The 14036-nt window shown below is 64.0% G+C and overlaps 1 protein-coding gene across 2 annotated transcripts in view; it reads right to left on the reverse strand.

Annotated features, from left to right (window-relative positions):
* Positions 1-14036, reverse strand: part of SORCS2 (sortilin related VPS10 domain containing receptor 2) — a 232339-nt gene that overhangs the window by 22053 nt on the left and 196250 nt on the right. For both annotated transcript variants that reach the window (XR_004970897.1, XM_036328153.1), the window contains exons 7-12: positions 13848-13966; positions 13271-13360; positions 11125-11304; positions 8906-9052; positions 4668-4770; positions 2373-2449 (exon numbers count right to left, since the gene is read on the reverse strand). Coding sequence is in view for 1 of the 2 variants with exons in the window: in XM_036328153.1 (XP_036184046.1) it covers positions 2373-2449; positions 4668-4770; positions 8906-9052; positions 11125-11304; positions 13271-13360; positions 13848-13966 (716 nt within the window). In the remaining variant the exon portion in view is untranslated. The remainder of the gene's footprint in view (positions 1-2372; positions 2450-4667; positions 4771-8905; positions 9053-11124; positions 11305-13270; positions 13361-13847; positions 13967-14036) is intronic.

Raw genomic sequence — 14036 nt, forward strand, 5'->3', positions numbered from 1 at the left:
GAGTATCAACCTGTGAACCGGGAGGTCACAGTTCGATTCCTGGTCAGGGCACATGTCTGGGTTGTGGGTTCAGTCCCCTGTAGGGGGCGTGCAGAAGGCAACCAATCAGTGGTTCTTTCTCATCATTGATGCTTCTCTCCCCCCCCCCCCCCGTTCCTCTCTCTGAAATAAATAAAAAATACATATATTTAAAAAAAGAAGAGCAGTTAGGATGCACATCCTCAGTAACAGCAAGCCTCTACTTGACATTAGGCTCAGCACTAGTGCTGCCTCCTCCAGGAAGCCCTCCTGGTATCAGGGCGCTAACAGGTTCTCCCCAGTTACGCCCCACGGTGCTCACTGCTGCGGACTCCATGGCCGGCCGCAGCTGCAGGGATCAGAGGACTGGATGCCTGGTGTCCTGTGTCCTAACCATTAGCTTGGGGTCAGCATGCTGCCTGAGGCTACAGTAATAGCGACAGAAATTCCTGGATGAGGGAGGTGACAGACAACCCCACACACATTAGCTTGGGCCTCTGTAAAAGGGGGCTTTGGGGTCTCCCAAACTCCGCAGCAGGGTCTCAGGGGCGCTGGCACCTGGCTGTGGCTGTCTGTGCCCTGGCCAGCCCCAGGCAGCAGGGCGGAGGGGCAGGTGTCCTCAACCCCATTTCTCTTTCCTGCCTCCCTGGCACCCAGGCTCCCAGGGCCTCCCTGAACCTTCCCGGCTGCTGTTTCGATCGCCCCAGGGGGTGCCGTGAACTGCGCCACCTGCTGGCCTTTGCAATGCCCGCGCTGAGAGCTCTCAGCTCCCCTGGTCACAGGCGGGGTCTGGCCTGAGCGGGCGGCCTCTGGTCTGAGCGCACCCCCGCTCGTGCCCTGCCCGACCTTTGTCCCACCTGGTCCCCGGCCTCTCCCACCCCAGAGCCCGCTCCGCGGTTCTCCATCCCTGATGCCCACACGTGCTCTCGGGGGAGCCCCTCCTCTCCTCCCTGGGCACTGGAGCTCCCTGTACCCCCCATCATTCGGGAAGAGAACCCCCCGCCGAGGGCAGGCCCACACTCGCAGCCGAGCTGACGGTGCCCCCGGAACCCTGAGATCCCCATGTGGGAGCTCAGCCGGGCCACGCGCGCCGTACACGGTCCTGGGAGCGAGGCCCGGTGGCTGCCCCGGCGCTGAGCTAACCGGGCTCCGTGATGGGCAGCTGCTGACCTTTAGGACGCGCAGACACGCGCCCCTAGCTCCGCGAGGTAGGAATATTATAAATCGCGTTTGCCCTTTTCAAAACGCCTTGTTTCCTGCACAGTAATAAAAAGCGCCGGCCCCCCATCCAGGCTGCGGCAATGGGGGTGCGCCGGGACCCACATGCCTGTCGGAGGGCCCCCCCGGGAGAGGGGCTGCGGCTGGGGTGCTCGGGGACGAAAAGGGGCCTAAAACCCGAGCTCTTCCAGCGACGGGAAGGGGACACGCACACCAAGGTCTACAGCGAGCGCGTCAGGGTTTCAAGCAGAGAGGGACCCTCCATGAAGCGGGCGGACCGCAGGCCTCCTTCTGCTGGAAGCGAGTGGCGGGTGCAGGGGGCCAGGCCCCCTCCGGGCGGAGTGCGGGTCGGCTACTGAGCCCCCAGCGGCTGCACAGGTGCGTCCACCACCCCCTCCCTGGGCTCCTTGTTCCCCGAGCTCCACGGGCCGCACAGAGCACAGAGCACGGGGAGCGTTTCTGCCTCATGCCCTTTCCCTTCCTGTCTCTCCTCTCAGGCCACATCAGATCCTCACCCGGGATGGCATCTAGGCTCACTACAGCCCCCAGGCTCACCATGGCCCCCCCCCCAAAGCTCACCGCGGGCCACCCCCAGGCTTATCACGGCCCCCCAGGCTCACCACGGACCCCACCCCTCCAAGGCTCACTGCAGGCCACCCCCAGGCTCACCACGGCCCCCCCCCAAGGCTCACTGTGCGCCACCCCCCAGGCCCACCGTAGCTCCCCAGCCTCACTGCGGCCCCCCAACCTCCTCTTCCCATTTCTTCTTTCTCCTCCATGAGTCCACCCAGCAGCCTCCCTGCCGGGACCCCGGGGTTGTCCATGCCCCCACTTCTTGGCCTCGGGTGGCATTCAGCCGATGCCTTGGAGTCCCCAGGTGGCTTCCTGAGGGGACAGGCCGGCACCTCCACCCCATCCCCCTTCCTGGTATTCACTTCCTTTGCTTCCACATTCACGGTACCGTGTGTGACCGTGTGGAGCTGAGCCAGGTCCAGCAATGGCCGTGGAACAGCTGGTGGGCTGGGCCAGCGGGGATGTAACATCTGCTAATGGGAGCTGTGTGTCCAGCCGCCCACTGGGCGGGAGGGGTCACAGCATGAGCACGGGGTGGGCGCGGCCCCTCCCTGCCTCCTCACCTGCCGCCAGGTCCTCCCGCAGTCTGACGTGATGTACATTTCCTCCTTGTATTCCACCAGCTGGGAGCCCAGGTTGCCTGGTCCAGAAGGAAGGGGCAGGGTTGGTCTAGGCCCAGCCAGCTCCCCGCTTACCACGGTCTGAGCCAGACAAGTCCCCGAGAGGGCCCCGTGCCTGGTCTAACCTCCCACCTGAACGTCCGTCTGTGTCCTGTCTGTGTCCGTCTGATGGTGGGGGCCGCTGTAACTGCTCTGCTTGGGCCCTGGCCTACTCTGTGGTTAAAGGGTTAGCCTTGCCCCCAAAAAGCAGCCTGACCCAGCTGACCCAGGTGCAGGCAGCGCCCGGTTTCAGGGGACCCCCGGGTGACGAGTGTGGTTGCAGAACCAGAAGCATAGAGTGGCGGTGGGTGTGCATGTGAGAACAAGGATAAAAGGCCTTTCTTTCTCTTTGCTGCGGCCTCTACAACGTATGAGAAGCACCTGATATTAGACTCCAAGATTGTTAGCTCCCTGATTCAAACAGCCCCTCTGTCCAAGCTGCAAGACAAGTTACTCCCAAGGCGACATTCTTGCATCCCCCTCCTCCTTGCTGGGTTACGACTCAGGGATAATGAGTGGAAAGCTCCCTTTCCCTCTCCCCCTTCAAACAAGCCTCTTTTGAGCTCTTCATAACTTTCGCTCTAAGAATGCCTTACAGGCTTTGGAAGATGCTGAGAAAGACAGCTCCCTAGGACATCTGCCTAAAAAAAGCAAGCAAACTTTTCAGACAACCCCCCTGATGTCTGCTCAACTCCATTTGTCCCCAAATCCCCCTCCTTGCCTTGTCACCTAGCAACAGCAGCCAAGGCTTTAAAAGGGGGAACAGCTTTTGTTCTTTGCCCTTGTACTGTTTAGCAATGCACCAGCCCTTTCCCTTCAGGGGAAGCAAAAATACACTTTCTCTCTGCATCTATCTCTTCCTTTAGTCGTGAATTCTTTCACAACCTGCATCGCTGGCCAAAACCCTAACAGTGAGGATCCCGTGGCCTCTGCGCCAGGTCCCTCCTGCCCCCACAGCCTCCTGGGAGGGTCATGAGCAACAGCATAGGCTGATGAGCCAGATTTGCTAGGCCTCGCCGTGCCCTGTGGTCTTGGCAGGGACAGGGGTCCGAGCGCCCAGGAAGACAGAGGACCTGTGATGAGGACACGGAAGCCATTCTGGCCCCCCGGCCGCCCCCTGCCCCAGGTGACCTGCATATTGCCTCCTGTTTGAAGTCTTATTCATGCAGCACCCTCAGGGGTATCTTATCCAGAGTCAAGTTCAGGCGTCATTGGAAAATTCCAAAGGGGATGGATTGTCCTCAGACAAAGTGATTCCAACAGAGTGGTAGAGGGTTTGTGTGCCTGTCTTTCTTTTTGAGGTCCAAATGAGCATTAATACATGCACCCATCCATCCATCATCCATCCATCCATCCATCCATGCACCCACCCACCCACCCATCCATCACCCACCCACCCACCCATCATCTATCCATCCCACACATCCATCCATCACCCATCCACCCACCCATCCATCACTCATCCACCCATCCATCACTCATCCACCCACCCACCCATCCATCCATGCACCCACCCATCATCTATCCATCCCACCCACCCATCCATCACCCATCTATCCATCCATCCATCACCCACCCACCCCCACCCATCACTCATCCACCCACCCACCCATCCATCACCCACCCACCCACCCACCCACCCATCATCTATCCATCCCACCCACCCATCACCCACCCACCCACCCACATATCCATCCATCACCCATCCACCCATCACCCATCCATCCATCCATCCATCACCCACCCACCCACCCACCCATCATCTATCCATCCCACACATCCATCCATCACCCATCCACCCATCACCCATCCATCCATCACCCACCCACCCACCCATCCATCACTCATCCACCCACCCACCCATCCATCCATGCACCCACCCATCATCTATCCACCCCATATATCCACCCATCACCCATCCATCCATCCTCCATTCACCCATTCATCATCCATCCATCTACCCATCTATCCATCCCTCTCTCCCTCCCTCCATCCATGCATCCATCCATCCACCTTCCCATTCGGCCAACAGCTATCATGTGCCCACTCTGGCCCACGCATTCACCTCCTGGTTTTCCATGACAGCTGAGCTGCCAGGAGCTGGCACTGCCCTCAGCACACACCCCATCGCCAGGCCCGTGGCCAACAGTTTTACCCCCGAGGTCAGAGCTCCCTCGTGCCGCGGAGACGGCCTCCTACCTGCACCCATGATGAGGCCGGGCGCGGTCTCCTTGGTGTGCACGGTGCCCGACACGTAGGGGTTGTCCGCCCAGAGCAGGTGCAGGTGTAGGTGGCAGTCGGGCTGCAGGACGAGGAAGGAAGCCACAGTGAGCACCTGGCGGGGGCGCTGTCCCCAGGGAAGGAGGACCGAAGCCGGGTCCTCCCGTGGCTTGTGGGAGGGAAGGCGGGGCCAGGAGCACCTCCAGGGAGTGGCTGGAGGTGGGAGAGGCTCTGAGAACGAAGACAGGTGAAGACGTCAGCCCTGGGCCGGGGACTGCGCGGGTGAAGCGGGCGGGCTCCTCCAGGGAGGCTCTCCCCGCGTGGCTGCTGGCGCCCCCCACGCAGTGCTGGCCACGGAGCGTGGGCCCTGGAGCTGCACGGCCCGCACTCACGTTCGTTCATCTATTCCACCCAGAGCCTTCCCGGGGCCTGGGGTGGGGCCAAGCAGCCCGGCATCAGGGTGCAGCGGTGGGACAGCCGTGAGCCCCGCCCTCTGCGCGAGGCCGAGGGGTCCGGTGGGCACGCGGCGCCCGGGTCCTCGCAGGCTCAGCGCCCACCTCGCCAGCAGCCGCGCCCAGGGCCCGGCCGCAGGGGCAGCAACGCAGCTGTGATAACCACTTCAAGGGCGATTCACGCTGACGGACACGCATTTAAGCATTTCCCCCGGGGCCCTGGTGGGGCCGGGACTACCTCGAAGGACACCTGGACCCGACAGCCACGCTCTGATCGGCGCAGGCATCTGACCCGCGTGGGATGCGCTTCCAGGCCGATCCGGGCCAGCAGCCTCCCAGAATGAGGGTCAGGAGCGGAGCCCTGTCCCGGCACCGGCAGGGCCAGGCCCCTCCTGTCTCCTCCGTGGCTGCCTGTACCCCGGGGCGGGACTGGGGTCCAGGAGACAGACAAGCAGAGGAGGATGAGTCCTATGTCCTCCTTGAGTGTCCCTAAGCCTCAGAGGGTCAAGGCCGCAATCTGGCCTCACCCATCACGTCCACAATAGACGACAAAACCATGGGACGCCGGACGAGGTCCAAGGTCCCTGGCACAGCTCCGTCCAGGGCGCCAGAGACTGCGCGGGGCATCGACCCATCAGCCGTCAGCCAGGGCTGCCCGAACCGGCTACAGCGGGGGGGGGGGGGGGGTGTTGGCGAGGACACTGCTTCTCCTCTCCTTCCAACCGAGCCCGAGAGGCAGGCTCCGGGTCTGGCTGGCTGAGCCCACCTGGACAACAAGGAACCCCTGCCCCACCCAGGGGAGCAGCACAGCCACCGAGACCTCAGCACGTCCCCAGACGTCAAAGGGGCTCCTGGGGCGACAACTCTGCAAGGAACTCATTGGCCTGGCGTGTGGGCGCATGGGGACGTGGGGAGGTGGGGCTCTGAACCCTTATGGCCCCGCTCCGTGCTGTGTGACTCGGGGGCGGCTGCTGGCTGTCTCTGAGCCCCAGGGTCTTCCTCTGGGAACAGGGCGGTCACTGCTCCTCATGGGATTGCACGGCTGCTGGAAGGTCAGGGTCCAGGTCCCCTGGACAAGGCTCTGCCTGACTGTTTACCAACAAGGACAGTCATCATTTCCTGGCTCGCTTTTCTTCTTCCCCTCCCCTCCCCTCCCCTCCCCTCCCCTCCCAGCCTGCCCTCCCCTCCCCTCCCCTCCCAGCCTGCCCTCCCCTCCCCTCCCCTCCCCTCCCCTCCCCTCCCCCCGCCCCCTCCCCTCCCTTCCCCTCCCCTCCCCTCTCCCGTCCTCTCCTCTGAAAACATCTCCAGTTTAGAGCCACAGGACTGAGCCCGGAGATCCCCACTGGAGCTCCGGGGGTGCCGCTGATTTTGCGGGAAACGCTGTTTCCGTGCGTGGAGCGGAGGGCGCGGGAGGAGGCGGCCACTGACACCCTAGCGTGCCTCCTCCTCAGCGCGTTACAGCTTTGGCGTGTGGTCCGCACGCAGAGTGCATTTCAGAAAGACCGTCCAAGTCAACAATGAAACTGTTCCATAAATTGGCTATTGATCCGGGTCGGACAGCGCGGGGGGCGGGTCCCCAGGGCTCTGCAGTCGGAGACGAGCTTTATTGTCTGTTCCTGGGTCTTACAAACGCGTTGGCTGCGCCCCACGCCCTGAGGCTCCGTGTGTGGACGCGGGAGCGGGGAGGCTGCAGGCAGGAGCACAGGCACAGGGGCGCGGGGAGGACGGGCGGCGGGTCCGGTGCAGTCTGCCCTGCTCACCGCGATGCGTGGCTGGGTGAGGACACAGTCCGAGAACCCAGGAGGCCACGCTGGTCCCCTGCGCGCCCCCTCCCCGGCCACCAGGACCACAGGAGGGGAGGGGCCGCTGAGCACCTGTCACTTTCTGTCTTCTGTGCCCAGCTGGGCTCCACGCCTTGTCCTCTCCTCGCTGGCGGGGGGCTCGCCGGCCTGGCTGGGCCGCTCCCCCTCCTGCCTCCCACCTGGGCAACTTTAAGGCCGGACACCAGTCTCTCAGAGGTCATCTCCTCACTGAGACCAGATCTATTCTTAGCAAAATCCTGCTTTGACGGATGACGCGAAAGCGCGCCCTCTCCCAGCGCCCGTTCTCGGAAGTAGGCCAGCGGCTCCGGCTCTCACCCTCCCTTACCAGCCCAGCGGGCGGGGGCTTAGGCGGAGGGGTGGCAGGCCAGCTGGCGGGGTCGGCCCGGCTCAGCAAGGGGTGCCCCTGCCCGGGCAGGGCTTCCTCGAAGCCCCCCCAGGGGTCGGGTTCTCTGGGAGGAGAAGGAGGAGCCCATCCTGCCGGGACTGGACCCACAGCCGCCCGGACCCTGAAGAGCAGGCGCCGTTACTCTCTTTACGGAGGAGGGGGGGCAGGCTCGGGCACCCCCAGAGCAAGCCCTGCCTTCTAGGGCCTTCGAGGCCAGAGACACGCAGACCGCGCAGCGGGCATGTCCCAGGGAAGCACAGGGTTGTGTCGCAGGAGTTTGCTGAGGGGCAGCGGGGGGAGGGTGGGCTGAAGGGGTGGGGGTGCCTGCCTTCCCGGGCGTCTCATTTCGTCCTCCCCACGCGCACAGATTTCTCCTCCTTCCTTCCTCTGCAGAAGCCGCGGGAGCACCGACTGGCTGGCCGAGCCCAGGGAGTCGTGGGGGTCTGAGACGGCAGCGCTGTGCACTCCGCTCTGGGGCCCCGCTGGGGAAGGCGCGGGGGGGGGGGGGGCGGAAGGGGGGAGCTCCCGGGAGCAAGGACAGGTGGGCCCACCGAGCAGCCTGCCTCCGGCCAGACGCCTGTGGTCCCTCGGCCTCCGCCCCGCACACCTGCTGCCCCCCAGGCCAGGGCTGCCTTCTTTCCATCCTCACGGGATGCCACCAGGTCCCCCGGTGCCCGTGCCAGGGCCCCGGGGAAATCCAGCACTAACCCCCCCGCCCCCCAAGGCGGCCAAGACCCTGGGCAGCCCGGCATCGGGGCAGGGCCGGGAACGCGGGGCCTCCGGGCTGTGGCCCAGCCCCCGCCCCAGGCGGAGCGCACTCCCAGGCCCTCGGCATCAGCCAGTGGCGTCTGACAGATGGAACGTGGCGGGCTTGCCAGGACCTTGCCTGCCTCTGCCCACGCTGCGTGGCCCTGAGGAGGAAGCCCGACCCACGGAGCACAGCCCGCCCCCGGGTGTGAGCAGGTGCCCGGCTGGCGGAGCCCACACACAGGACTGGGGACCTGAGTGCCGTTTGTGGTTAGTTACGCAGCAACATTGCGGCAGGAGCTCACGGCCACGCGTCCCTCTCTGAGCTCCAGTTAACACGCCTGTGGAGCAAGGAGAACCCACGACCCTGTCCACCCACGACCCTGTCCACCCGCGACCCTGTCCACCTGACCCTGTCCACCTGACCCTGTCCACCCGCGACCCTGTCCACCGCGACCCTGTCCACCCGTGACCCTGTCCACCCGAGAACCTGTCCACCGCGACCCTGTCCACCCGCGACCCTGTCCACCGTGACCCTGTCCACCCGAGAACCTGTCCACCGCGACCCTGTCCACCCGAGAACCTGTCCACCGCGACCCTGTCCACCGCGACCCTGTCCACCGCGACCCTGTCCACCGCGACCCTGTCCACCTGACCCTGTCCACCGCGACCCTGTCCACCCGTGACCCTGTCCACCGCACTGAGAATGGTGGTCCCGTCCCTCCAATGGCCCTGCCCAACGGCGCCCTCCGACCCCGGGCTCCCTGGCAGCGCCGTGTCCCGCAGGCGCGTGGCGAGCGCAGGACTCACGGGCTGGCAGCTGGTGGGCTTCCCGTTCATGTCCTCGCTGGGCGGCCTCAGGGGGTCCCAGTCGCGGCCCTTGTTGTAGGTGATGAGCGTCATGACCTTCCCGTTGACCTTCTGGTTCGCCAGGAAGACGCCCTTCACGCCGTGCACCTGGGACAGAAACACGGGCCCTGGGGACCTGGCCGGAGCCCCCCCACCCCGATGGCCCGGCCAGGAGCCCCGGCCAAGAGCTCTCCGCACGCGGCCTGTTCACCGACAGCAGCCAGAGCCGGGGATGCCTCACGCTCTGGAGACGAGTGGGCGGGGGCAGGAGGCCCGATCTCCGACCCCACAGACGGGGCTCCCCCGCCGCCGAGCTGTCCCCCCAGAGGCAGCCGCCGAGCTGTCCCCCCAGAGGCAGCCGCCGAGCTGTTCCCCCCAGAGGTAGCCGCCGAGCTGTCCCCCCCAGAGGCAGCCGCTGAGCTGTCCCCCCAGAGGCAGCTGCCAGCCGCGGACAGCAGCAGAGCCCGGGCCCCACAGGCCTGTGCATCAGGGTCCCCCGTCTTCGGGCAGAGCTCCCGCTTCAGCCCCTCCTCCCGCCCACGGCCCCCTCCCCGTGGACCCACAGGGCCTGGGCCGATGGAACTGTTTGGAGCTTTCCTCCGAGACCCCGCTGCTCAGCCCCAAAGTGCCAGGAAGCAAGGACAAGGGCCCGCGCCGCCTGGCCCGCCCTGGACAGGCTCACTCCATCCTCAAGGCCAGCCCCGCCCCCCGAGGGGCCCTTGGCCATGACCCAAACACACCCCCCGTCGTTACCGAACTGGCTCAGAAGAAATGACCACCTGTCTGCACTTTCCAATAGTTCAACGTCCGGGTTCCGCAGGGACGACCCTCTCCTGGAAGCTCCTTAGGCACCGCCTCAGGCCCCACACTGAGATCTCCACTGAGCCCCCCACTGAGAGCCCCACTGGGCCCCCCACTGAGAGCCCCACTGAGCCCCACTGAGCCCCACTGAGACCCCCACTGAGACCCCCACTGAGCCCCACTGGGCCCCCCACTGAGAGCCCCACTGAGCCCCAATGAGCCCCACTGAGATCCCCACTGAGCTCCCCACTGAGAGCCCCACTGAGCCCCACTGAGCCCCCCCACTAAGCCCCCCACTGAGCCTCCACTGAGATCCCCACTGAGCCCCCCACTGAGATCCCCACTGAGCCCCCCACTGAGCCCCCCACTGAGCCCCCCACTGAGAGCCCCACTGAGATCCCCACTGAGCCCCATTGAGACCCACTGAGAGCCCCACTGAGCCCCCCACTGAGATCCTCACTGAACCCTACTGAGCCCCCCACTGGGCCCCCACACTGAGCCCCACTGAGATCCCCACTGAGCTTCACTGAGCTCCCCACTGAGCTCCCCACTGAGATCCCCACTGAGCCCCCCAGTGAGCCCCTCACTGAGACCCCCACTGAGACCCCCTCTGTCCTCTCATGGCTTCCTGTGTGTCTGTGTGTCCCCTCCAGATCCTGACAGGACACTTGCCCTCAGACCTCCTCTCAGGATCCTTCACTAATGACAGCTGCAAAGACCCTTTTCCACGTATGGTCCTGTCCCCGGCCCTGGGACAGGGTGTGGCCGTACCTCCCGGGTCTCTATGCGGCCACGGCCATGGCTGTGTCCGACCATGGCCAGAGCAATGGCAGCCGGGTGCTGGGAGGCCCTGGGCTCCACATTTAAGGGAGGAGAGAGGGGAGCCGAGGTGAGGGACAAAGAGTGAGCAGGAACTGGACAGACGATAGACAGATGGAGGGCCCAGGAGACGGGCAGGGGAGAGGCTGGGGGAGAGGGGGCCGGAGACAGAGTGGGGCCCACAGCCTCTGTCCCTCAGGCCAAACCGGCCTGGGCTGGGCTTTGAGCCGGACGAGGGAGCGGAAGGGCTTCACGGGTGACCCCGCGGTCCCATCATGCCAGGACCTCTAACGCCAACCCCAGCAGAGCAGAGCGCCACCTCCCGCCGCGAATCCCACCCTCCTCGCCAGCCCTGCGCCCTAAGGTTGTTCCCTCCTATTTCCCGTGTCGTCAAGACAAGCAACTCTCCGCTGCTCCCATCCCAGTCCCTACGTGGTGTCCTCTGGGCCTGCGGGCCCTCCCAGCTGATCCTTTAAGAAATATTTGCAGAACTCGGAGACCGAGAATGAGAGAGAAAGCGCGGGGGCGGGGGGGGGGGGCAGGCAGGGCCAGGGTCCCACCTCCAGGACGTCCACAATCACGCCCTCCTCCGCCTGCCGGGAGCTGCGCACGTCCTCCAGCACCAGCGAGTAGAACACGCCGCGCTGGTCCGACTGGTACAGGTTGTACGTGTCCGTCTGGTACCACTCCTGCACCGCCACCAGCACCTGGCTCTCGTCCGTGCTGATGACCTGCAGGTCCTGGGGGCGCGGGGGGAGAGCACAGGGTCAGAGGCCATGGGGGGGAGTGAAGCCCACCTGGGCGGGGGGGGGGGGGCTGCCTGGCTCCTCCCTCTCAGCTCCGTGGCCTTGGACAAGTCCCTTCACCTGCCTGGGCCTCCATTTTCCCCCCTTAAAAAGGGGGTGCCAGCCTGACCCTCCACACTGGCTGCAGCGGGGAGGAGCAGCACAGGGGCGGTGCCGTGAGGCCTCCTGCTCCCGCCCAGGGCAGGCTGTGTGCCCATCGGTCCCTGCAGGAGACGGGCAGTAGACCGGGGTCCAGGTCCCAATGCCGGGGGCAGGAAGGGATCTGCTGTCCACCTAACCCGACACCAGGACAGAGGGCCCAGGACACAGGACCCCGATGCTGCAGCCCCCAGGCTGGAGGAAAGCTGCTCAAAGCTGAAAAGTCCCCTCACCTCCCGCCCCCCAACACTCGCCCCCAGGAACGCCAAGGCGGTTGCCCTAAGTCCGTGGTCGGCAAACTGCGGCTCGAGAGCCACATGCGGCTCTTGGCCCCTTGAGTGTGGCTCTTCCTAAGCCTTAGGAGTACCCTAATTAAGTTAATAACAATGTACCTACCTATATAGTTTAAGTTTAAAAAATTTGGCTCTCAAAAGAAATTTCAATCGTTGCTCTGTTGATATTTGGCTCTGTTGACTAATGAGTTTGCTGACCACTGACCTAAGTGAAACCATTACTTTTCCCATTTCTGACTGAGGCAGGGCCTGAGGAACTCATGTCTTGGAACTTCACAGCAATCCACCGCCCGAGGCTGGTGGGACCCAGAGCCCGTCTCCTCTCACCACCGCACTCTGTCCTCCAGCCGGGCTCTCTCCTGCCCCAGGGCCTTTGCACACGTTCTGCCTGCCACCTGAACAGCCCACCCCACTCCTCCTTTGGGCTTCAGATGAAATATCCTCCTCAGGGACCCTCCATCACTCTATCTCTGCCTCTCGTTCCCTTCACAACACAAATCATGACCTGCGATTATTTTATTCATCTGCCTGCAACTTGGTTTCCTGCCTGTTTCCTCTCTGGAGACGCCACTGCAGCGGGACCCTGGGGGGTCCTAGTCACAGTGCTGGCAGCATCAGTTCCCGGCTTGCACTTGCCCAGTGAGCATGTGCAGGAGGCAGGGCTGCAAGCACCTGTGGCTCTAAGGGATGCACGTGGAGTGGAGAGCTGCGAAGGGGCCTGCGGCGGCCTCTGGAGGGAGAGGCTGCGTGAGGCTGGTTTTGGGCCCACCCGGACTTGGGACGGAGCCCCCTTTGGTTTCTCACTGGCTGTGTGACCCCAGGCAGGCTACTCGGCCTCTCTGGACGTCAATCACCTCCCTTGTCAGATGGGAGTAACATGTCTGCAGGGTGTGGCGGTGGAGTTCAGTCCTCAGTTAGGCTGGGAGCAGGGCCTGGGCAGCCCCCAGCTCCCCCATTTGTGTCTGTCCAGGCATGGGGAAGGAAGGAGCATCACTAAGCCCCTACCATGTGCCAGGCACCCGACTAGGCAGTTGGAAAGCAGAGGCTGATAAGACAGAAGCTGCGCCCAAACTCCAGCTGGAAGCAGGAGGCCGGCACAGGAGGTCCCTGCTCCCTGGTGTCAGGAAAGAGAAGGTGGCTGCGAGGAGGAGAGGGAGGCCTAGACTAGCCTGGAGGCTCACTGGTAAGTGACGCTTCTCCTGAAACGTCGCATGGGAGGAGTTCTGGGGAGAGACAGGCCGGCAGAGGGAAGAGCAAGGCAGAGGCCCTGGGACAAGACAAGGCTGGGCCCTGGGAGGCTGGCGCAGAGGGCGGGAGGGAGAGGAGCTGCAGGAAGCGTGGCCACAGTGCCTGTCCATCCTGACCCGGGTCACCAAACATCCGTGCAACGGCCCTGTGCCCACGGTGAGTGCAGGCTCAGGTGGTAGCCACGGGGTGACAGGGGGAGGGGGGGCAAGGAATCCTCTCACCTTCGGCAACGCGTACTTCGGCAGCCTCATCAGGGCAAACTCGTTATGACGGTATGACACGTAGTATCTGGTCTGATTGCTGGACGTTGCCTAACAGGAGAGAGCAGCACGTTTTTGAGGGGTTAGGTTCCCTTTCCAGCCAGATCCTCATGAATCAAAAACTACGTTGTATTCAGCACGCGAAAATACGCCCTTGTACTTTGCTTGTACCTGCTCTGCCTGAAATAGACAAACTCCTATTCATCCTTCAAAGCCCCATACCCAAACGCCCCTCCTCTGAGAAGTCTTCCTCCACCTCCTTCAGTGAGAACTAATCTCTTTCCTCTTCTGTCAACACCTCGTTGCCTGCATCTGAGTATGGAACAAGGTGGAATGAGCTATCCAGGAACGGACAGCGCCCCGGCCCGGGGATGGGCTTTGCCGGGCCGTGGAGGGGGCGCCTGCAGCCACAGCCACAGCCACAGGGAAACTGACTCAGTAGCACTTGAACATCAAACTGCCTCCTGCCCAGTGACTGCATTTGCCCTGGTACTCCCCGTCCCCTGATGCCGCTCCCGGGAGCCCGCAGTGCCAGCACCTTAAAGAAGATGTACTCGTCCTGCAGGAGCAGGGACCGGTGGTCTATGGGGCCTGCGAACAGCGAGCTCAGCGTCCGGCTGGAGCAGTTGCGGACGTGGGCGGTGACGAACCGGATGCCTGCGGAGGAGAGCCGTCGGGCAGCTGAAATCTATCGAGTCGCCCAGACGCACTGAAGGCCGGGCCGTCC

The sequence above is a fragment of the Myotis myotis genome, unplaced genomic scaffold (genome assembly GCF_014108235.1).
Source record: "Myotis myotis isolate mMyoMyo1 unplaced genomic scaffold, mMyoMyo1.p scaffold_m19_p_1, whole genome shotgun sequence".
Taxonomy (NCBI): Eukaryota; Metazoa; Chordata; class Mammalia; order Chiroptera; family Vespertilionidae; genus Myotis; species Myotis myotis.